At 37.1% G+C, this 22,510-nt stretch overlaps 1 protein-coding gene across 1 annotated transcript; it reads right to left on the bottom strand.

Annotated features, from left to right (window-relative positions):
- Positions 1-6,141: 6,141 nt before the first annotated feature.
- On the bottom strand, positions 6,142-15,562 carry LOC113095024 (dual specificity testis-specific protein kinase 2-like). The gene is made up of 11 exons (XM_026260638.1): positions 15,379-15,562; positions 14,346-14,893; positions 10,822-10,943; positions 10,517-10,565; positions 10,284-10,430; positions 9,515-9,597; positions 9,256-9,346; positions 9,085-9,168; positions 8,398-8,484; positions 8,205-8,301; positions 6,142-7,924 (listed from the first exon to the last, which is right to left on the bottom strand). Exons 2-11 carry the CDS (start codon positions 14,520-14,522, stop codon positions 6,894-6,896), a joined length of 1,968 nt encoding a protein of 655 aa, XP_026116423.1. The 5' UTR covers positions 14,523-14,893; positions 15,379-15,562; the 3' UTR covers positions 6,142-6,893.
- Between the last annotated feature and the right edge of the window lie 6,948 nt (positions 15,563-22,510).

Here is a 22,510-nt window from a genome sequence, read left to right as displayed (position 1 = left end):
AAATAAAAAGGGCGGTGTTTCATAAATTACAAACTGAAAAAATTATACTTATATGTCATTAAATATAGGTAAAAAAGTTACAGACAGATAAAGTTTTTAAAGCTTTTTTGTTCTTAGACAACTGGATCTATGAAAGGTATTGCTCAAATTCTTCTATAAAACAAAAGTAAGAGGTTTGGAGTTTAAATCTATTTGCATCTGTGAATGTGGAATTTAGCATGAAGCAAAATCAGATTCATTATATATATGTTTTCTTTTAGATTGTTCATACTCAGTAAAACCCAGCACTAAGTCCTTCCAAAACAGAACACATTTATTATTGATTTTGACCTAACTTTTTTGTGAATGGAAAGCTCCAAAAGAGATGAAGTGTTTTAACAGAGTAATCACAAAAAGAGCAACATGGAGGAAATATCACATTTGAATTTTTTCATGTGATGATGTGCAGGATAGACCTTTTAATTTGGATCCTTGAAACCACATCTATGCGTAATCATTTTGAACAATTATTTTATGAAATGTATTGCATAAGTTTGCAAGTGCATAATGAATAATGAAAACACATACTGTTTATATATATATATATATATATATATATATATATATATATATATATATATGGATGGATGGATGGATGGATGGATGGATGGATGGATGGATAGATAGATAGATAGATAGATAGATAGATAGATAGATAGATAGATAGATAGGTAGATAAATAGAGACAGACTCTGAATATCGTGTGCAATCTGTCCAATGTAAGGGGTGTGACGTCATGGGCTGGGTGACGTAATGACCAGGAACCTGTTAAAGCACCTGATGCTCAGCTGGCTTCAGCTTCAAAAATCTGGCCTGTCAGTCCTTTGAATGTAAAAAGTCGCTAAATATGTCAAAGAGCAAGGGGAAAACCAGACATTTGAAGAGCGATTATGTTTTATAGATTGTGTGTTACTCCCTGCCCTTGTTACAACACAAGTACAGCCCCTTTCACACTGCACGTCGGACCTGTCACATTGCCGGAACATTGCCGGGTCGCCTTCTGTGTGAAAGCAACCATGTCCCGGGATTGATTCCCGCATTGAACCCAGGTCGGGGACCTAGTAACATTGCCAGATTCAACCCGGGACGAGCGCTGTGTGAACAAAAGCCAGATCTAATTCCGTGTCGAAGTGATGACGCGCGTTATCGTCAGTGGTGGACGAAGTACACAAATCAAGTATACTTGAGTAAACGTACAGATACGTATAGCAAAATATTACTCCAGTAAAAGTAAAAGTACTCCTTTTTCAATTTTACTCAAGTGAAAGTACAAAAGTACTCAATTTTTTTATGTACTTAAGTAAAAAAGTACTGAAAGATAATTTTATATAGGCTACTTAATTTAATTTTATATTAGCACACATTTTTTTTATAATCCTACTGCTCTAAATACCTGGGATTTTTTCCATAATAACCACTATATGGAGTCAAGGTATATTTCTGATGTTGATATGGACTACGTTGACGAGAGTAATGTTCACTGTGAAGCTTACACTGTGATTAACCTGAGAGAAAACAGAGATGACCATCTGATTTTCACCAGTAAGAACAAAGAAGTTTGTTGTTTTATAGAACATCACAGTTATATATGACATGATAATAAGGCCTGAAGTTAGGAGGAACATTTTAAGGAAAATATAATTATATTTTCATAATGATTTTTTCCTTTTCAAACCTTGTCTGTGGTGTAAAAACACCCCTGGCCAAACGGGGTGCATCTCTTCCCCTCTTTGATAATTAGTTACCATGTTCTGAACATCATATCCTTTCTTTTCTACCCAGATGTAATCTATATCTATCTATATCTATCTATCTATCTATATATATATAGGTTGTTGAATAAAAATATTTGGACATTAAAAAAATTACCTCAAGTTAGCACCAGCAAGCTTGTTAGCTAAACAGTTAGCATCAGCTAACAATATTTACTTATTTTCAGTACGGTTATGAATAAACATTCATGTCTGTCTACTCGTCTAGTTAATCCAAACAATATAAATATGTATAACGTCACTTTTGATAAACAATATAAAAACAGACGTCACTTAGGACATGGTAGCATTTTAATAAAACTGTTAATATTATGGCAGTGGGGAATTTGGACATGCACAAGTTATTTTATTTAATCTGTGTTTGTTAGTTTAATGGTTAATTTTAAATATTTTTTTAACCTAAAACACAGAGACGCTCATTGATGTGTCTGCATCGTCTGCACTTGAGCATTTCAGTGGGCTTAAATAGATCACTCTTTACAACGGATTTAGTTCCCAACCAACTGACAAATTTGACCTAAATATGATTTTCAGCTACAATAATTAATCCTAAATTTCGACATTAATAACTTACTTTTAGCAACATCAGACGAACGCGCGCTCACAAGATCTCCCGGTTCTTACTTCTGTAGACTCGCACTAAATGGTTCATTTGAATCAGTGGGTGGTCGACTCCAGAACAGCTGCAATCGGATCATTCCAATTCGTAAACGAATCGTTTGGTGCGATTTGCGATCCGATTTAAAAGCTTATTTTGAAAAGACTCGATCAGTTCGTTCATGATGAATCAGACACCGCTTCTGCGTGTCGGAGCACGTGATATATTATAGGGAGTAACGATATGTTTTATGAAATGTAGTGAAGTTAAAAGTACGATCTTATGCTTTGAAATGTAGTGAAGTAAAAGTAAAAGTTACTCAAAATAACACTACTCCAGTAAAGTACAGATACTTGAAAAATGTACTTAAGTACAGTAACGAAGTAAAGCTAATCCGTTACTGTCCACCACTGGTTATCGTGCGACTCTTTTACCAGCTGTTTTGAAGGAAGATCAACGTTCGCGACGACAAAATATGTGCAAACTGTAATGAAGCAGAGATCAGTTAGTTCCTCACTTTCCGCGCTGACGCCGAGATCGTTTGCTTGCTTCAGTGAAAGTATAACTTGCCTAATGTTTTTGACTCGTACATTACACGTCACGCCCTGATGTCACGTGTCATTATGGGATCTTTAGGGCTGTTACATAAGCCCCTTTCACACTGCACATCGGACCCGCAATATTTCCGGAACATTGCCGGGTCGCCTTCTGTGTGAAAGCAACCACGTCCCGGGATTGATTACCGCATTGAACCCGGGTCGGGGACCTAGTAACATTGCGGGGTTCGACCTGGGACGAGCGCTGTGTGAACAAAAGCCAGATCTGATTCCGTGTAGAAATGATGATGCACGTTATTGTGTGACTCTTTTACCGGCTTTTTTGAAGGAAGATCAACGTTTGCGACGAAATCATATGTGCAAACTGTAATGAAGCAGAGATCAGTTAGTTCCTCACTTTCCGCTCTGACGCAGAGATCGTTTGCTTGCTTCAGTGAAAGTATAACGTGCCTAGCGTTTTCAACTCGTACATTACACGTCACGCACTGATGTCACGTGTCGTTACGGGATCTTCAAGGGTTGTGTGTGAAAGCACGCACATATACCGGGTCATCACTGGCAGTGTGAAAGTGCAAAATCTAGCGACCCGGGAACAATTGCAGGAACACTTTCCCTGTGTATTTGCCGGAATGGCAGTATGAAAGGGGCTATAGTCAACGCGAGAAACGCGAGCAAGCGATGCTTTCTCCCTTGCTAGCTTGTTCTAGCCTGTTTCAGAGCTTCTGCTCATTCATAAAAAAAAAATTAGTTACCATCAACTAGAAGGCACTACATTTAAATCCATGTGTTTTATAGAAGACAAAACTTCACCATAGAAATGCTTATCTTTGAGTAATATCTGCTTCCACCGTTGTTAATATTTTTATCTCTTAGAGCACTTCCCGGATGAGAAATTGGTTGCTCAGCAGTTGCTTTTTTTCAGATGTTTCTTATAAAATTCCTTAGGAGAAATAAAAGAAGACACATCTGAGACATGAGAATGCTCTGAGAGAAAATGAAGTCCAAAATGACAAAAGAAGGGAAACATGTGAGAAACATGTGAGATCTCTATTGTCTTGCTGCAACACATTAACTGCTGGAGAGGACGGTGTCTGACATTTTCCTGTTTCTGGACAGCTATACCAAAAACGTTCAACAACTCTGTTAGACTGGTAACATTCTGAACTGAATTCATTTAGAGTCTGTATTCAACATTCACAGCTGAAACAGCCTTTAAAATAGTTTAAACTTAGGTTAAACTACTGCATGTCTGCCCATAGAAAATAAATAATTATAAAAAATTACCAACTGATTATCAGCACACATCTATTGATTCACAACATTGCCACTACGTTGCAGTTACTTATTGGCAATGTCACAAAGTTATGTTGTGGCGACGTAACTGATCAATTGCAATTTCTGTAAACATTTCAAATACATTTTAATGTAAAAATGACAGTTTCTACATTCAATCTTTTTTTATTTATTTATGACATTTTAATAAATAACAATTCATTGACATGTATTAAAGCTGATGTTCCACAGAACTAATAAAAGTAATAATAGTGATAAGTGCTTTGCTTTCAGAGAGAAAGAGGTTGTCTTTTAAAAAAGAAACCAATCTTTACACAGTAAGATGTCACATGGACCTTACAAATCCATCCACATCCCATCCGCTATAACATCACTTCTTCACTGACACAAAGGAGGCAATTTCTGAATGTTTGTGCTGTTCAGATACACCTGATCAAATTGCTTTCATCTCTTCTGTGCATGAAAATGTATAGTTAAAACAGCTTCTTAGCTTCAGCCCAATTCTATGCTTCACAGATTAGTAATAGAAAATATATATGCGCTTCAAGAACCTAATGTTAAAGTTACTGATTAAGACAAGAGCACTTATTGCATCCATATCTTGTCTCAGAATTCAGAAGACAAAAATGCCTTGAGACAACTCCACCTCTGATGCCAGTCTGAAGGGAAGTTTTAACGTGCTAGACAGTTTCTTGTCTATTGTCATGCACTGATACGTACAGATCACTCTTTTGTACAGTACTCAGCATGCAGATACTTCCTATGCTCATTTCATAAGCAGATGTACATAAACAAGCATGAGGAAATTCAGTGGATGTGTTTCTGAGGCATAAAACACTTCTTCATAACAGACATGGAATCTCAGAATTTTACAATCATGTTTAAACACAAAGCAAAAATTGTAAAAAGTTAATAATTTTTACTGGGGTGTGTCATTCTTGTCTTGAGTAAATATTAGTGGCCATCAGAAAACACTTTGTGCGAGATGCTCTTTTGCTTTTCAAATACGATTTCATACCTTGAACATCACAAAAAAGCTGAGCTAGATCAAACGTGAATGTAAATGTCCTCTAACATCTCTCATGTGAGAGGAATCTGATTTTTTTTTCCTACAGCAGCAGTGATCTAACAAGAGTGTATCCTCCAGACCACAAGGGGGAGATAAAAAAATGTAAACCACTATCTTCTACATCATCATTTTGTGTAAAACTCAAAATGTATCAGTTTTCATTTAAAAAAATGCCTATTAGTACAGTACACTTTACATAATGACCATGATTTACTGCATACATTGCATCTAAACATACACATGTATCACAAAAATGTCTCTGATGTCAGACATCAGTAGCCAGTGTCACGCACCCGAGTCCACTCTCACAGCAAAGTGAAGAGCATTCAGTCTTTCTGATAAATAAATAAATAAATCAGATAATACAATTAAAATACTTAAAATGCCACTATTATCGTGTACTGTAGGTCTCCCTTACTACAAACACAGTATTTATGTCCTTTTAAACACAGTGGCTTTCAGTCGATCAAACATTTATGGAGCCAAAAAGAGCACACAATGAAAAGCAGCCATTATTGAACAGTAATGGTATTAAGTTATTCTGAATTACGGCAAAAAGACCATGATAAAGAACTGGCACTATGGAACCAGAAAGCCTTTCTTCCTCACTTCTTTCCTGTGTGTCACTTCTATCCTGTACACACCTTTGAAGGGATAGTTCACCCAAAAACAAAAAGCTTTACTGCTATATATAATGCAATACATAATGCTATATATATATATATATATATATAGACTTTTCAGCAGATGGCTTGAATACTGTGCAATGTTTATCTAGAAATAAAATAATAATTGAATAACACTACAAGAAACAACTTTTTTTTTAAAACATAAGTTAAAAATATTATGTAATCTCTTAAGTAATCTCTTTCCACTTAAGCTTTCATAGGCCAAATTGCCATTGTTTTTATCTTATTCAAAATGACTACAAAGCAACAATTAATATTATGATTTTATGATATTATTAAATAAAAATAATTAAACAAAAAAATAAATATACTGTAATAGCATTTAATGGACATTTTAAAATTGGAAATTTAATAAATACAATTTTATTTTATAGTACAACCGTAAAATTATTATAATAAAAGTATTTTTAAAATAAATGCACAGCTGCAACACTGTTCATTTAGACATGTGTTCTCAGTCGAAACTGTTTCAACCTATGCAATTTGACAATCGCACAAAGCCATATGATACTATCTGCTTAATTTTTTTAAATATATTTTGGAACCCTAAAAAATTCTGTCATTATTTACTCACCCTCATGCCAAAAATCATATGACTTCTTTATTCTGTAAAATAGGACGAATATATTTTAAAGAATGATTTAAAGATCCAACCAATGAAATAGTACTGACTTTCACCGTATGGACAAAAACAGTGTGGCATTTTTCAAAACATTGTTTGTGTTTCTCAGACTGAAGTTATACACGTCTGGAACAACATCAAGGTGAGTAAATGACAGAATTTTCATTTTTGGGTGAACTATCCCTTTACATCAACCCACACTGCACTCACTGTGTGGCATTGCAGTTTCTGAGATGATGTCGCAGTGGTCATCTTTAGGTCTGTGCCTCTGGGAGGGGTAAGCCTGGCTCACAAGTAGCTGTGGATGGAGCCAGACCCATCGCTCCCCGACAGAACAGTCCCTTTGCTGTGGCTGCGGATGCTTCGCCTCCGTTGAAGTTCCTGTACGGTCGTCGCAGAGGTCCACGGCGCGAGGGAGGAGCTCTACGCAGGCACAGAGAAGGGAAGCTGAACCCAGCCAGACAGCAGGCTGGACAAGAAATCACATCGCCTTGTTCGGTAGTGGGTGGTAAAGGCTCCAGAGCGGGGCCTCGGTAACCGTTCAGTCTTGCCCATGCTATTGGCCGCCCAGGCCTCAGCAGTCCATTGTTATTGTCCAATCGGGGAAGGGGAGGTAATAACGGTGGTCCATTAGAGATGGGTGTAGCCCAACCATTGGACTGCAAGGACGAGGAATAAGAAGAACCGCTGATAAACTGCTTCCCTGACACGTTTCCTTCTGCTGTGTCGGGCGAGCTGCTACAGTCCATGGGCTCTGTGAGGCTCAGTCGCTCCTTCTCCACCTCTTCATCCTCCTCTTCTTCTACCCGTTCTAAAGACACCATATCTAAGTCCAGAACCAGGCCTGAGTCCACCACCTCGTCTTGCCATACTTCTGCCTCGTTCTCTTTCATTCTGTCTCTGAGATCTTCAGTCCTCTCCTCCTCTTGGTCCCAGGAGGGTAGCTGTCGTCCCAGCTCGGGGGTGCATGGCAGGGAGCGACACCTTCGAGGAGGGCCCCGGAGCCCCAGGCTCCCGTTTAGTGGTTGGGAGGCACAGGGGTCTGGAGGAGGTGGAAGGGTAAAGGTAAGGGAGATGACAGATTTACTAGGGGTGTCGAACAGCTTGATGCGACCACCGTTGAGGTCTTGGCGAAGAGAGAATGGGTTGACACGTGCAGGTGTGCCTAAACACGGTGAAGTGGCAGGGGGCAATACGTCTGATTGACTACGGGACAGGCGCTGGTCACCAGGACAGCATGGAGAGCTTCTCCTCCTATACGGACTGACGTCAATCACAAGGGGCTCTGAGGAAACCACAACAAGGATTGGTTGTCAGAGGACTGAGAAAACTGCTAAATTATTTATTGGTGGATGTAAAAAGAGTAATAAAAAAAGTGATTTTAGTCTCTTATGTTCACCAAGGCTGCATTTAATTATTATTTTTTAATTGTAAAATATTATTACAATTTAGAAAAAAACTTTCTATTTAAAAAATCTATCTATTTTAAAATTACTACTACTGTTAATGTATTGCACTGATTTAGTCCTTTCAACCCCTGCCTGTGTTATCTGTAACATACTTACCTAGAATGATTGGAGCTTCACTCATCTTCCTCTCTCTCTCTATCCTTTCAAGTGTCACTACTATTTCAGAAAAGGCAGGACGACTGTCTGCACTCATCTACCACAGAAAGAGCATAACAAATTAAATACAACTGAGAGCATGACATGTACACTACACTGAACTTCTGAGTGTATATATGCATATGTGGCTTACATTGCAGCAACTGACAGCCAGAAGAAGGAACGGAGGTGGACAGTCTCCCACCATATGCTCAAAGGTGTCAACATCCAGTCCGAAATCCTACAGACAAACAGCCAGATGACATTTACTGCTCTGTCCAGGCATCTTCACATGAAAATTTGAGATTAATCTGGATGTTTGCAATAATCAACAATGTGTTGTTTTCTAAAAATAAACCTATTTTTATGGAAATATACTCCACCATGCTGCTTCACCAGCAGAGGGAGACATGAAATTAAAAAGTAAACATTGATATCAAAGTCTAATCTGAAGTGGTCATGAAAAATGTAACTTCGTTGAATTCTTAGAATGGATCTGAATACACTATATGCTTATGCATATGCACACATCATATTTAGAAATAAACACGGGAGCAAAGAAAACAAAAGCAAAATAATCATATTATTTTTGCATTAATTTGATTACATTTTAGTATAACAGATATATTTTGTGTTTTAATACAATTGCAGAATATCAACATTTCAGTTATCATTACCCAGACATAGAAAATATAAACATAGGCTGAGGCTAGATTAAATTTAGCTACTAATTATTAGTTATTAAAGTAATCTGAACAGTTTTATTTTTAAGCTTGATCAGTTGATTGACATGATTCTGTGGTTGATTCTATGCTTCATTTGGTGGTGTGCAGTTATGTACCTCTGTTCGTGGGAGGATATCTGGGTCAGCCTCAATTCGAGCAATAATCTCACAAAGGATTATTCCATACGCAAAAACATCCACCTATGGTATGAAAATTAGATGAATAAAGTTTCACAGGCACACAAGTAGAGTTGGACGCTGACTTGTTAGTGTTGAAAGATAAGAAACCTTCTCATTGTACAGCTCTCCTCTTAACATTTCCGGAGCCATCCAGTAGGGGGAGCCCACAACAGCCAACGGCTGCTTTTCAACACCATCACTGTAGACAAGCAAGACAAAGCATAGGTTTTTTTATATCAATATTTGGCCTATGTTTGGAATATAGCCTTTCTGGATAGCTGTCATACTTTTGGTTGTGTCTCTAGTTAAGTACTGATCCATTTAAATGTCATTATCAAATGTGTGTCAAAAGGAGAGATGTACTGACCTGTAAGCAGGGATTTTCTCTGCCAGCCCAAAGTCCCCAACCACAGCAGTAAAAGCACCATTGTCACAACGGACCAGACAGTTCTGTATAGTACAGTAGTCTAGTCAGGGTATTTCATAGGATATAATGGTAGAGTATTTCAAGGTTCTTAGCCTTATTCATAGAATACTGCATTGATGACATTTTTGTAGGCCAAAACCCAAAACGAGTTAAAATGTTAGCATGTCTGTTTGATTACATTGATTATTAAGGAAATTTAACCTCATCACGCCGACCAATTAAACTCATCTATTCACTAATTTACTTTTAAAGCCTCATTGCGTTTATAATCACAATCTTGCAAACAATTCCTACTCAGATTTTCAGGTAAATGTTTTTTAAATATAGACTAAAATATTGTTATCAGAAGCGTAATGTTAGTGACGTTAAAATCATGCAACCAGTGTGTTATTTGTTCACTTTGTACTTCTGGAGATTGTATTTAGACATCAAAATTCATCAAATTAGTGTTCCTTTATGAATATGATCATGACTAACAAAATGTGTATGAATCAACTTTTGCTAATCACAGCTTAGTTTCTCCACTAATCAAAAAAAGCCCATAAAAAATCTACTTTTTTCAAGAAAAACGGTGATGGTTGGCCTATAAAAACACGACATCACTGCAATGCTCTTTTTTGTCCCATGTCTCCAGCGTGCAGCAAGCACAAAATGAACAGACAGAGCTGCTGGCACAATAAACCATTTATGACTGTCATTGTGTCTGTACCTTTGATGTAAGATCTCGGTGGAAAATGCCCTTGCTGTGTAGATACTGCAGCCCTCTTGCAATGTCCAGAGACAGACCTATCCTCACGATCCATGACAGATATATGTCACTGTCCAGCAGCTGCTCCAGATTGCCCCCATTTATGTACTGTAAACGGTGACATTACAGTTATTATCATATCAATCCGACAGTCCATTTACTCCTGAAGTCTGGATTTCTATGCAATGTCTTACCTCTGTAAGAGCATGAAGCTGTCCTTCATGAACACACACCCCCCAAAACCTAATGAAGGTGAGAACAACTTTTTATTTTCTATATTTTTTGTATTCCTTTTGTGAATATGTACTTTCAACCTGGGATCATTTTTCAACAGGATACATATACATTTTATCACATTAAAGTCAGACCCTACAAATACATAACCCAAGAAAAATATTATTTATGCCATTACACTGTTGTATTTTATATCATTCAATGAATACAGAGAGAAGTATTCCCGGTTTTATGTACAAAAAAGGACCAATGCTAAATCCCACACCTGAGGATGTTGGGGTGGCAAAGGCGGTTCATGAGTTGCACCTCTCTCAGCATGTTGGCTTTGTTGCTGGCCAGTGTGTTCATCTTCAGAGCCATCACCTGCCCTGTGATCCTGTGCTGCACCTGCACAACACACACACACACACACACTTATTCAGAGACTTATTCATTTGTATGATACATGTAATAGACCAGAGATGCCCAAACAAGCCCATGACCATTTGCCTTTTTGATTTGGCGTGCCATGCTACAGCTGGTACTCAACCAAAACAAGTATTTTACCACCATGGGTACCTTAGTCATATCTTCAGCAAATGCATTTGAAGCTTTTGACTGCTAATTGGAGATTTAACCATAGACTTCTACAGGTGAACATATCAAAGCACAATTTTGAGAGTAGCTATCAACCTTGCCTTGTCAAGGGGCAAAATCTGACTGTTGTAATCAGCAGATATTCTAAGAAAAGCACTGTAGTTCAAAGAATTCATATGCACAGGAACAAATTTAGTACTTTTAAACATATGTAAATGTGTTTGTTATTTAGAACAAATTAAAGCAGCATAATAAATGTCAAAACTGAGAGCATGTATTTATGTTCAGGATACACGGTAGGAAACATTTAAGGGCAATTTTTTTTAATGTGATTGAACATTTACTTTTGAATCAAATCAGATTTTTGGCCTGTTGTATTAAAGGGTTTGGGCATCTCTTACCATTTAAAATCAATATTTTTTGCTGTATCAGTTAAATAAAAAATTTTTATTTATGCATTTAGCAGACGCTTTTATCCAAAGCGACTAAAAGTGCATTCAGGCTATCAAGAATATTTTTTTTTACCTATCATGTGTTCCTGGGGAATCGAACTCCCAACCTTGTGCTTGATAGCACAATGCTCTACCAATTGAGCTACAGGAACATTAAAAAACGTTGCACCCCCCCCCCCCCCACTTTTCCCAGCTTCACCTCTATACATCTGCTACAGGGTGATTGCATGTGTGTTATATATGTTTTTTTCATATATGTTATATGTGCAGCATCAGTATTTCTTACGTGCTCACAGCAACATGTTTGTGGATGTTTTGGAAGTAGCGAGTCTAAGCAGCAGCAGTGTAGCAGCAGCCCGGGCGCCGCAGCATTCCCCGGGCGCCGCAGCATAAATAGCTGCCCACTGCTCCGGGTGTGTGCTCACAGTGTGTGTGTGTGTTCACTGCTCTGTGTGTGTGCATTTCGGATGGGTTAAATGCAGAGCACAAATTCTGAGTATGGGTCACCATACTTGGCTGAATGTCACTTTCACCTTCACCTTCAAATATATTCTGCCAAGACCAAACACATTAACATTGTCATGTAAATTACCATGTTAAACTCTCAGAGAGTTGTTATAACAGAAATAATTATATATATTAATATCAAGCTTCTGTATGTAGAAACTGTAGGGTGCTTATCATCTCCCATAATTTTTAACTTTTCAAAATATTTCCATTGTACACTATGCCGGAGTGCCTAAAACTCCACATCTGGCCAGCACAGCAGAGTATGTTCATTCAGTCGCGTTAATGACCTGTTCTCATTCAGGATAAAATCTACTGTACATCTGCACAAGAGTATCTAAAGCTTTTTCTGGCCCTACTAGGCAGAATTACTCCGCAACATGCGTTAGACTGACATAAATATGGCTTTGTGTGTTTATGAGGTAGAGAGAGTTGGAGAAAGATCCAGTAGAGTATACTGAGTATTAAAGCCATTAGTGCACTAACAGGCTTTCTGGATTTCCCATCATCCCATCTGACCAGCAGGAAACCATGACATCATCACAGCAACGTCACACACACAAAACATGGGCATCACCAAACACCACAACATACACCAGCCCATGTATATAAATCAGATATCAGGCTGACTTTGATTTATAACTATTTGAGAACCGCATGTCAGTAATACATTCATATTTCAAACTGTGCCTTACAGAGTCATTTGTCATTTAGACTTAATTCTTTTATTACACTTTTTTTGCGGTGACACCAAATGTTTTATACATTTTGACTTCTAAAAAGGAAAATGAAAGACAAATGAGTTTTCTTGAGGTGGCACAAACACAAACCACTTTCATTAAACATTAAATTTTTCAAAAGTTACATTCACAGCTTTCTGCAATGATATGTAGTTGTTTAGGCCTACTGTCGAGCAAAAATATAAATATTCAAAAATGTACCAAAACTGCTCTGCTTTTCTTTATTTATAGATACAAATAAAAGTTATGCATTAGAAATTAGACCTCTTTAGTTACTTTACTGTATTTTCTGACTTTACTGTAACCACTAATGAAGTATGACAGCTACTATGACAGCTCACACGCACACACACACGCACACGCACACACACAAAACAGTAAAGAATAAAATAAAATTACATTGTGGTCCACAATGTTCTTAAAAAGTATGAAAGGAGTGTCTGTTATTAAATATGGGACAATGATGGACAAACTTTCAAATGAAAGCAATAGACATGGGCCAATAAGCACACACACACACCCCTCTGTGAAGAGGCAGACAGATTAGGGCAGGTTGGTAATCTGATTATACTGTCGAGTACAACCAACCTGTCTTATCATTAATCATATACACTGCTGCTCTTAACATGGACACATATGACTCTGTTGGATTATATACAAGATGAATGAGACTGTGAGACTTCAGGATATGTGTCTTTTTTTAAACTACACAGTTATTCAAATTCCAGTGTATGCTTACAAATTGGTTTAAACTATTTCTTTGTGAACAATGTTCTGAATCCATTTCTTTTTTTGACACAAAATTGAAATGATCATTAAAAAATTGCTATATTAATTATGGATTATTTGTAATATTATAATAAATGTTTATGGCGTTTTATTTTATGGCTATTATTAAACAATGCTTTTTTTAACAGCACTGCTATTCTTTAATGAAAACATTTTAACAAAAATGTTATCATGTTAACTGGTTTTCATTAATCATTAACATTACTGAATCAAGCTAAATACATTAATTTATACCAACATTTATACCAACAAAGCTAAATTTTATCATTTAAAAATTGCTGGTGAAAATTTTGACAGAAGTCCCGTTTATTGGTAGACAAAATAGACAAAAATTTACTAAAATAAATAAAAGTAACAAAAAATAAACAAATAAAAGTTTTACACACACATGCACACACATATTGGTCAAACTGAATACTGATAATCAGTTTCCATTATAAACTATAGTTTAAGGTTGTAAATCAGAGGCTCATCTCTCATCTCACAAGTCATTGTGAATTAATTTCACTAGCGGCCTGAATGCTCAGAATTAATAGTATTTTATGAAATCCATGGACTGTTCAAATCATGAAAACTCTCTCTTACTGCTTCTTAACTTGACTAATTATTTAAAGTGCAAATCATCAGAAGGTGCAACCAAACATCTGTCAGAAAAAAACATGACCACTGTAAAAAATCTACGACCATGGATTATCATTGGTAGATATAAAAAGAGGCAAAGTTACCTTAAAGACTTCTGAGAAGAACCCGGATCCGATTTTTTCACAGCAAAAATCGTCAATCCGTGCAAGGCTGGACACGGCACTCCGCAGAGCCCGGTACGACGAAGGCCGGATCCGGTTAGGCCCGTAAAGGGCATGCGGTGGGGGTTCACATGTTTCTTGGTTATCATCTTGATCCATTATGATGGACAGACAGGCAGCGGGTCCCTTTAACGCAACCAAGTCCAAATATCCATATCCCGCGTCAGATGCACTACAAACAATCACTTACAAAAACAGCTCAATAACCAATAAACCACATAAAACTACCCGATTAATTATTCTCCAAAAAGGGCAAATGAACGCAAATGATGAAAAGTGCGCTCGAGCTCTTTCCCGAAAGATGCGGTTGCCATGGTTCATTTTCCGGTCGCTCGCGCGGTCCTTAAATCAGCCTGCGCTCCAGAAAGGTCGCGCGCTCTCGCCAGCAGCTCTGAAAAACAGATCTGTCCTCTCCAATATCTGTAGCTGTACCGGTAGCTTCACCCCCAACGGCTTTTACAAAAACCCACCTGCAAAAGGGTTAAATATGGTTTAAAAATAAGTAACGTCTCATTACACATTAATAGACATGGCTTTATAAATCACTAAGACTGAGTAGCCTAAATAGTGCTATCGATATGGAGAGATGCAGCTTTAATGTCTATTGGACAAATTTAACTGAACACTTTTTGAATTAACATAGAATGCAGCCCAATACTTCTAACGTCTAGAAGAAATGCGGTGTGTCCGCACCATCTGTCGAGTCTGGCTGCAGACAGGATCCATTGCGGATTGTTGCTGAAATGACATGATCGCTAAAGGGCTTGCTCTAAATGCAATTCGCTTTTCACCTTTATTAATTTTCAAAGCGAATACCGTTTTGCTGACTTAGCTGGTTATTATTTTCTATTAGACATGCGATATAATAAAATGTCATGCACATGCAACCGGGGACGGCATGCGCGCAGCCGGGCCAATGCGCCTGCCTTAGGATATGATGGCACTGTAACGTTACCTGATTTTAGCAGGATCGAAGAAAAGACTTTCTTGTTTGGGCACCAACGTTGCATTTAGCAGATATTCAGTGGTTTGTCAACAACATCTCATCCTCAAGTTGTCACCGTCCGTCTCGGCCATAATGTAGTGAACGCTTATGCCGCTTGTAAATTTGCCCGTTCATTGGAGAAGAATAGGGGCAGGTCTTGGCAAGGCTGGACATTGCGCGTCGAGCATGCGCAGTAACTGCTCCAACGTGTGCCAGCGTGATTCTGCACTATTGCGATTCTGCACTGCATTCACAGCCGGACAGAAAAGACTGCAAATCGTATCTTGACTGAGTTTAAAAGCGTCCACTATGCACGTCAAATATATATTGTTTTTACATCAATCAAGGATTCGAGCCAATGAGAGGCCAGTGCGCTGGCGTGGCTGAACTATGATGTCATCTTTAAATTTCATGTCACACTGCAACGTACATAAAGATGCTTCAGTGTTTTGGATGATCTCATCGTCGTAACTTGTGAGTCAGCAGTACAAAAACAGGCCACTGGACCCATTATCTGAAATTTAACTATTGCATCATATCAATTTAGTCACTGCCTATACAATTATTTTTATGTTTCCTCTATCATGGCGAATTCTTCTAAGAGAAGGAAGTCATACTCTTTTATCAGCTGACCTTATTATTATTTTTAAAACAATGAATTATTATTAAAACAATTCATTTGCCCATAGGCCATGTTTAACCTGAAATATAAGATTATTTGAAATGCAACTTATTTGACTCACTAAGGACAGTCAAAACAGTCTAAATTTATGAAGCCTGCATATATTTGTAAACAAAATATCATACAAAATATTAATATTAATAAAGAATATCAAACAAAATATGTTTAATTAACTTTCAGATAATAAAAAAATAAACAATCTGAATCTCCTGCCATGGTTCATCAATAGGTGGCAGTAGAGTCAGATGTGTGCTTCAAACCCTCTTTCATTTTTCTTTAAACTTTGAGGTTTAGGCAGGGGGCAAGGAACTCTACCGGAAGTTGAAGTCGGGTGGGGGCTGCCATCTTTTAGCAGAACTTCACTTGCGTTAGCATTCCCATTGACTCCCATTCATTTTGGCGTCACTTTGACAGCGAATAACTTTACATCTGAGGCGTTTAAAGACTCCGTTTGTCCATTTGGGGAGTGCATGTACAGTTCTCTCTCCACCTTCAATACCATGACTGAGGTGCCCTTGAGCAAGGCACCGAACCCCCAACTGCTCCCTGCTCCAGGTGCTAATGATCTGTGTTTTCACGAGTGTTTGATTTTAACAATGGGGGGAAATATAGTGTTTTCGTGTAAACTTCTGACTCAGGGGAGAACTCCTCCAAGAGTAGATATTTATGTAAAAACAATGTCAATGCTCGATGATGCATTTGGAGCTCACCTTTCTTTTCAAAAAACTGAGAGAGCAACTGCTTGCCCTCATTTGCCTTTCTCTCTTTAATCTTCTTTTCTTTTAGTTTTTGAGCCCATGATTTTCTTTTCTTAAGGAAAGATATGACTCTTCCCCTGTCTTCCTATCACGGCTAACTCCATCTCCTGTCTCATTAACTGATTCACCACAGGTCCGCAGCTGAAGCACCTGAACTGCGGGTCATACCAGCAGCATGAAAAATTTTTTTTAGCCGTCCCTGGGAATGTCAAAAAAAGATGATTGGATTCAGAGAAGAAAATAACAAACAGATACGAAACTCTTTCTTCTTCTCCGTGAGAGGGCCATAAGACCACGCCCCCTTTTTTGTGTATTCCTTTGGGCAGAGGTTAGTCAAAAAACGGTTAGTGACGTCATTACTGCAGGAAGTAGATGGATGCAGTCCAAACTGGTCGTTCGATGTAGGCGAATTCTGTTAAAGGTCCCGTTTTTCGTGATCCTATGTTTTGAACTTTAGTTAGTGTGTAATGTTGTTGTTAGAGTATAAATAATATCTGTAAAATTCTAAAGCTCAAAGTTTAATGCCAAGCGGGAAGAGGAAGAGCTGCGTTTGTGTTTGTCGCCATGTCGTCGAAACGCTGTTATTTTCATCACTGAGTCCAATCATCTTTGTTTGGCCTTCCCAGGGACGCTGTACTTAAGTGTAAGTGTAAAGGTAAGTGTATTGTATTATTTAAGTTGGTGCGTTTAACAGTTTCTGTAACTTATTACACAAAAGGCAACGGTGTTTGGCTTTGTTAACTAGATGTTAAGGCTGTGCAAAAAAATCAAATGCGATTTTCATGCACATCTTGTCAGTGATTATATGTACATCTCCAGCAGTTTTCAAAACAAATCCTGCCCACTTGCTTCTCAAAACTAGCCCAATCGCGTTTCCAGGAGGGCAGCGTGCGCTAAGCAAGTGTCGAATCACAACACAGGAACCGCTGGCCCAATCAGAACTCGTTACGTATTTCTGAAGGAGGGACTTTATAGAACAAGGAAGTCATCAGCCCGTTTTTATGACAGTGAAAACAGCGGTATACAGATAGGTGAATTGTGTGAAAAATACTGTGTTTTTTTACACACGAAACATGAACACGTTATATTGCACACTGTAAACACAATCTAAGCTTCAAAAAAGCACGAAAAACAGGACCTTTAAATAAAATATCTCGCTTGGCATTGAACTTTGAGCTTTAGAATTTTACAGATATTTTTTATACTCTAACAACAACATTACACACTAACTAAAGTTTAAAATATGGAATCAAGAAGAAGGGGACCTTTAAGGGACTTGTCCCTCAGAGGTAGATTTCTTATGTCAAAAGCAGAAGGAATTTCTAGATTAACCTATATTCCCTATATCAACCATATATCTAGACAATAAAACTGTAAAGTCTATCGATCAAATTTTATTAAATTATTTATGGAAGAACCGTGTGCACTACATCTGTACATTTCTTTTCTTTAAATAACACTCTCAAAATTAATTGGTTAAAATTTTGTTTGAATAGACCTTCTTTGTGAAATTTTATTTCTAATTCTATTTCTGACCAACTTTCTTTTTTTACTGATGTGTGATTATAAGACTGAGTAATTGCCTGTGATGCTATCTGCCTTTCATGCTCTAGCTCTGCTGACTTGTAAACTGATCTACAAGCACAACCAATCACAAACAATTGTTGTATTTTTTTAAATATAAAAGTATTTTTTTTGAAAAGCTGGTTTGATAAGGGTATTGTTTTAGTGTGTCATTTGTTTTACACTCAAGGATATCTTATGACATATGAGGAGTTTCTTGCACACTTTAATTTTCATGTGATTTCCAAGGAATTGTCTCTTGTTTTATCTGCAACTAATTGTGCTATAGTTTCCTTATTTAGAAATTTGATGTTGGTTGATATGCCCATTGTCAGTCTAACTGATACAGTATGTAGTGAAATTAGTTTTTCATAGACTAAAAATAACAAATCTATTTGTTCTCTATTTTTAAGAAGGATACTGATGTTAATGTCTCTTTGCACTTGGAAACTGTACCCCACATCTTCTGGCACTGTAGTCATGTTAAAGAATTATGGTATGATGTCGCCATGTTTATCAAAGAAAAGGTACTCTTTAATTTTAATTTGCATTTCGAAAATTTAGTTTTTGGATATCTTGATTATGGAAATGTGAACAACAAAGTTTTTGTTATTAATCTATTTATTTTGTTGGTTAAGTTTCACATTCATAAGTGTACATTTTCTAACAAAAAAAAAAAAAAAACAGTGTTTTATAAAGAGTTGCAAAATTACCTGTGTACTATCCAACATAGTACTAATAGAAAGGCAATTAAAACTGTCCATTTGTGTTCTATATTTAAAATTATTTAGTAATGTAAAAGTCATGCTTGTCTATGATTGGATTTTTTGTTTTTGTTTTATTATTATTTCATTTTATATTATTTTGTTATTACTTATTTTTTTATCCTTTGTTACCCTGGCTTTATATTGTCTGTTGTATTGTTTTGTTTCTGTTGTTTAAAGCATAAAAAAAAGTAATTTTAATCAGTTTCTAAGAAAATAAGGCTTCCTATGTCATTTTGCTTCTCAAGTAAATGGATATGGATTCATGAATCTTTAGACTGGAACTGGAAATAAAGAAAAAATATTTTTTGCAGTGTGATAAGAAGGTACAGTCAAAATTCACACGCATATTTTTTTAATATTTAATAAATCGTACTGGCCCTAAACATTTGGACATTGTTCTGTTTGCCTTATATTTTTGTATTATAGTTTACCTTGAAACATATTGTATAGGGTAGCTTTTATTTCAATCTCTCAGCTTATTTATTTTCATTTTGGTCAACCGCTGTTAGAAATGTATCCTAAATGTTCACTTCTCTTTCACTTCTGGTAGATTGGGTCTGTCTGCTGAAGTAGATCTGAAAAGTTCACCGCAATGAAGGCTCTCATTTGGTCTTTCCAGTTGATGCCCAGCTGCAGAGCTGGCACTGGTTAGGATTCAAGTATTCAAGAACTTTATTGTCATATGTACTACAGAACAATTAAACTTTTATTTTGCTTACTCCTCTCGAGAATGACAGGGTATAATGGGAACAAATATAACTTACACAGGCAATACAAAGTATGTAAAGAAGATTAATAGAAAAAAACTGTAAAGTAAGTAAAAATATAAATAATAATACAAGTAGCTTAAAAAAAGAAGATGTTCTGGCTGCAGGGCTCCGGTACCGCTTGCCAGACTTCATACCTCGTACCTAACTAGCCTTCTACCACACTACAACCCATCACGCACCCTAAGGTCACAAACGCTGGACTTTTGGTCGTTCCGAGGATAGCAAAGTCCACTAAAGGAGGTAGAGCTTTCTCACATTTGGCTACCAAACTCTGGAATAGCCTTCCTGATAATGTTCGGGGTTCAGACACACTCTCTCTGTTTAAATCTAGATTAAAAACACATCTCTTTCGCCAAGCATTCGAATAATGTATCTTTTATTTGTGAGTGTAGTTGCATCTGATCAAAGGTGCTTTTTTATTCATTAGCTTGGGTTAAACTAATTTTACTTTGTTGGATCAGCAGCTATGCTAATGATGTCTGTATTTTGTTTCTATGTTGTAACTATTTTGTTTTCTATGGTAACTAGGATTTACACAAGCTCCAGTCTGGATCCAGAACACCTGAGAAGAGATGATGCTGACCCTCAGAGGACCTCAGATGATGCTAACCCGGAATCAACAAACAGAACTAACAATTATTGCTAAATGTGTGACTGAATCATATAATAACTTAATTAATAATATTGATAGTTCATCGTCTAGCTGACTACGTCTTGTATTATTATTTTTATTTTTATTTTTTCTAAAATCCTGTCAAATGTGCACAAACTACTAGCTACTACTAAATATTGTAGAAACATAATTTTCTGTAAAGTTGCTTTGTAACGATTTGTTTTGTAAAAAGCGCTATACAAATAAACTTGAATTGAATTGAATTGAATTCATGATGGTGAAGAAATTTTGGATGGGATGGATGGTGTCTTTGATGTTTGCAAGCCCATTTGCAGATCCTTTTTTTGTATATGTCCTGTAGTGAGAGGAGATCAGTCCCTGTGATTTTTTTTTATCTGTGCAGGTTTTCATTCATCAAGGTGTTTGTAAAAAAATTATAAACAATTGAATTTGTAAGCAAATTCTGTTGTAATAGGCTACTATTTTTACTATTATTACTACTATTGTTTACACAAATATGTTCCACAGTGAAAGCCTTCATAGGCCATCTTAGATCTCTTTGTTAAAGGGTGAAATGCTATTTCTTGCATACTGAGTTTTTTACACTGTTAAAGAGTTGGATCCCCATGCTAAACATGGACAAAGTTTCAAAAATTAAGTTGTACGTTTCCGGTTTGTCACAAGTTTCGAAAAGTTTTTTCTAGTATGGGTCTGTGTGACGTTAGATGGAGCGGAATTTCCTTATATGGGTCCTAAGGGCACGTCTGCCGGAAGAGCGCGCGCTCCCGTAGAGCAGAACAGAGACATTCACTGATCAGAGCGAGAGCGAATTGTCACAAAAGAAGTGTGTTTTTGGTTGCCAGGTCAAGACAACCCTGCACAGATTACCAAAAAAAAAATGCATTAAAGGACCAGTGGATGGAGTTTATTTTTACAGAGCATCAACGGAGTTGTGCAAGTGTTTTTGTTTGTTCCCTGCATTTCGAAGATGCTTGTTTTACAAACAAGGCCCAGTTTGACGCTGGATTTGCACATCGTTTATTTCTTAAGGATGATGCAATCCCAACGAAAAAGGTTTGTGTGTTGGAACCGCAGGCAGTGAGTAAAACTGCTTCAAATATCTCTGTGTTGTTAACTTAGCTATCGGCGCGTGAGCACATCAAGTAAAAACAACATGCGATGTTGTCATCAAACTGCACTTTCCACATGTACAGCTTAAAAAAAACATTTCACCCCCCCTTTAAGTTGATTAGCTGACCGGCATGTCATCATATTCTAATTTGTCGAGATAGTGAATTGGTGGGTTTTTGTTAAATGTGAGCCAAATCATCACAATTAAAAGAACCAAAGACTTAGACTACTTAAGTCTTTGTACACTGAATTTATTTAATACATGAGTTTCACAATTTGAGCTGAATTACTCAAATAAATGATTTTTTCCTCGAAAATTCTAGTTTATTGAGAAGCACCTGCAAAACATCTTACTTAAACCTAATGATGCAAGAATGTCAAGTGCTGCTCCCACACAGAGCCCCAAACAATGGGGTGATTTCTGGCTTGTAATGCACCAGCATGAGTGTGTTAGGGGCAGGGCTTTTTTAATAAAGCAATGCTTTTTAAACTGCACGCTTGATTCAGGAAGAGCAGAGAGAGGAGGCTCATTTAAGGGAGAGTGAGTTTAAGGTTTCTTTTCTGAACTCCAGACAGCAGTAAAATGATAAAAATTATCATCGAAATTAAAGATCAGGTGGGATCGCTGCTTCAATTCAAAAGACTTTTGATCCTTCGCTGCAGTGAAGGAAGCTAGACAGTGTACAAGAACATTATTAAACGTTGGTTTATTTAGACTTTCTTACTGTTTGTTGTAGTCAAATGCGCCCTATTATTTGTTTCCGTCTGTTACAGATAAATCGTGTAATAATTCTTACCAAATGTTGACCTTGATGGTC

This window comes from Carassius auratus, unplaced genomic scaffold (assembly GCF_003368295.1).
Source record: "Carassius auratus strain Wakin unplaced genomic scaffold, ASM336829v1 scaf_tig00215565, whole genome shotgun sequence".
Taxonomy (NCBI): Eukaryota; Metazoa; Chordata; class Actinopteri; order Cypriniformes; family Cyprinidae; genus Carassius; species Carassius auratus.
This window is presented reverse-complemented; position numbering and strand designations above follow the sequence as displayed.

Bases quoted from the DNA above. Each gene is read 5' to 3' on its own strand.
- LOC113095024 (XM_026260638.1), bottom strand. From the start codon at position 14,522: ATGGATCAAGATGATAACCAAGAAACATGTGAACCCCCACCGCATGCC. The intron at 9,598-10,283 runs GTACAGACACAA...TGTACTATACAG, and splicing joins ACCGAGATCTTACATCAAAG to AACTGTCTGGTCCGTTGTGA. The intron at 8,485-9,084 runs GTACATAACTGC...GTTTGTCTGTAG, and splicing joins ATATCCTCCCACGAACAGAG to GATTTCGGACTGGATGTTGA.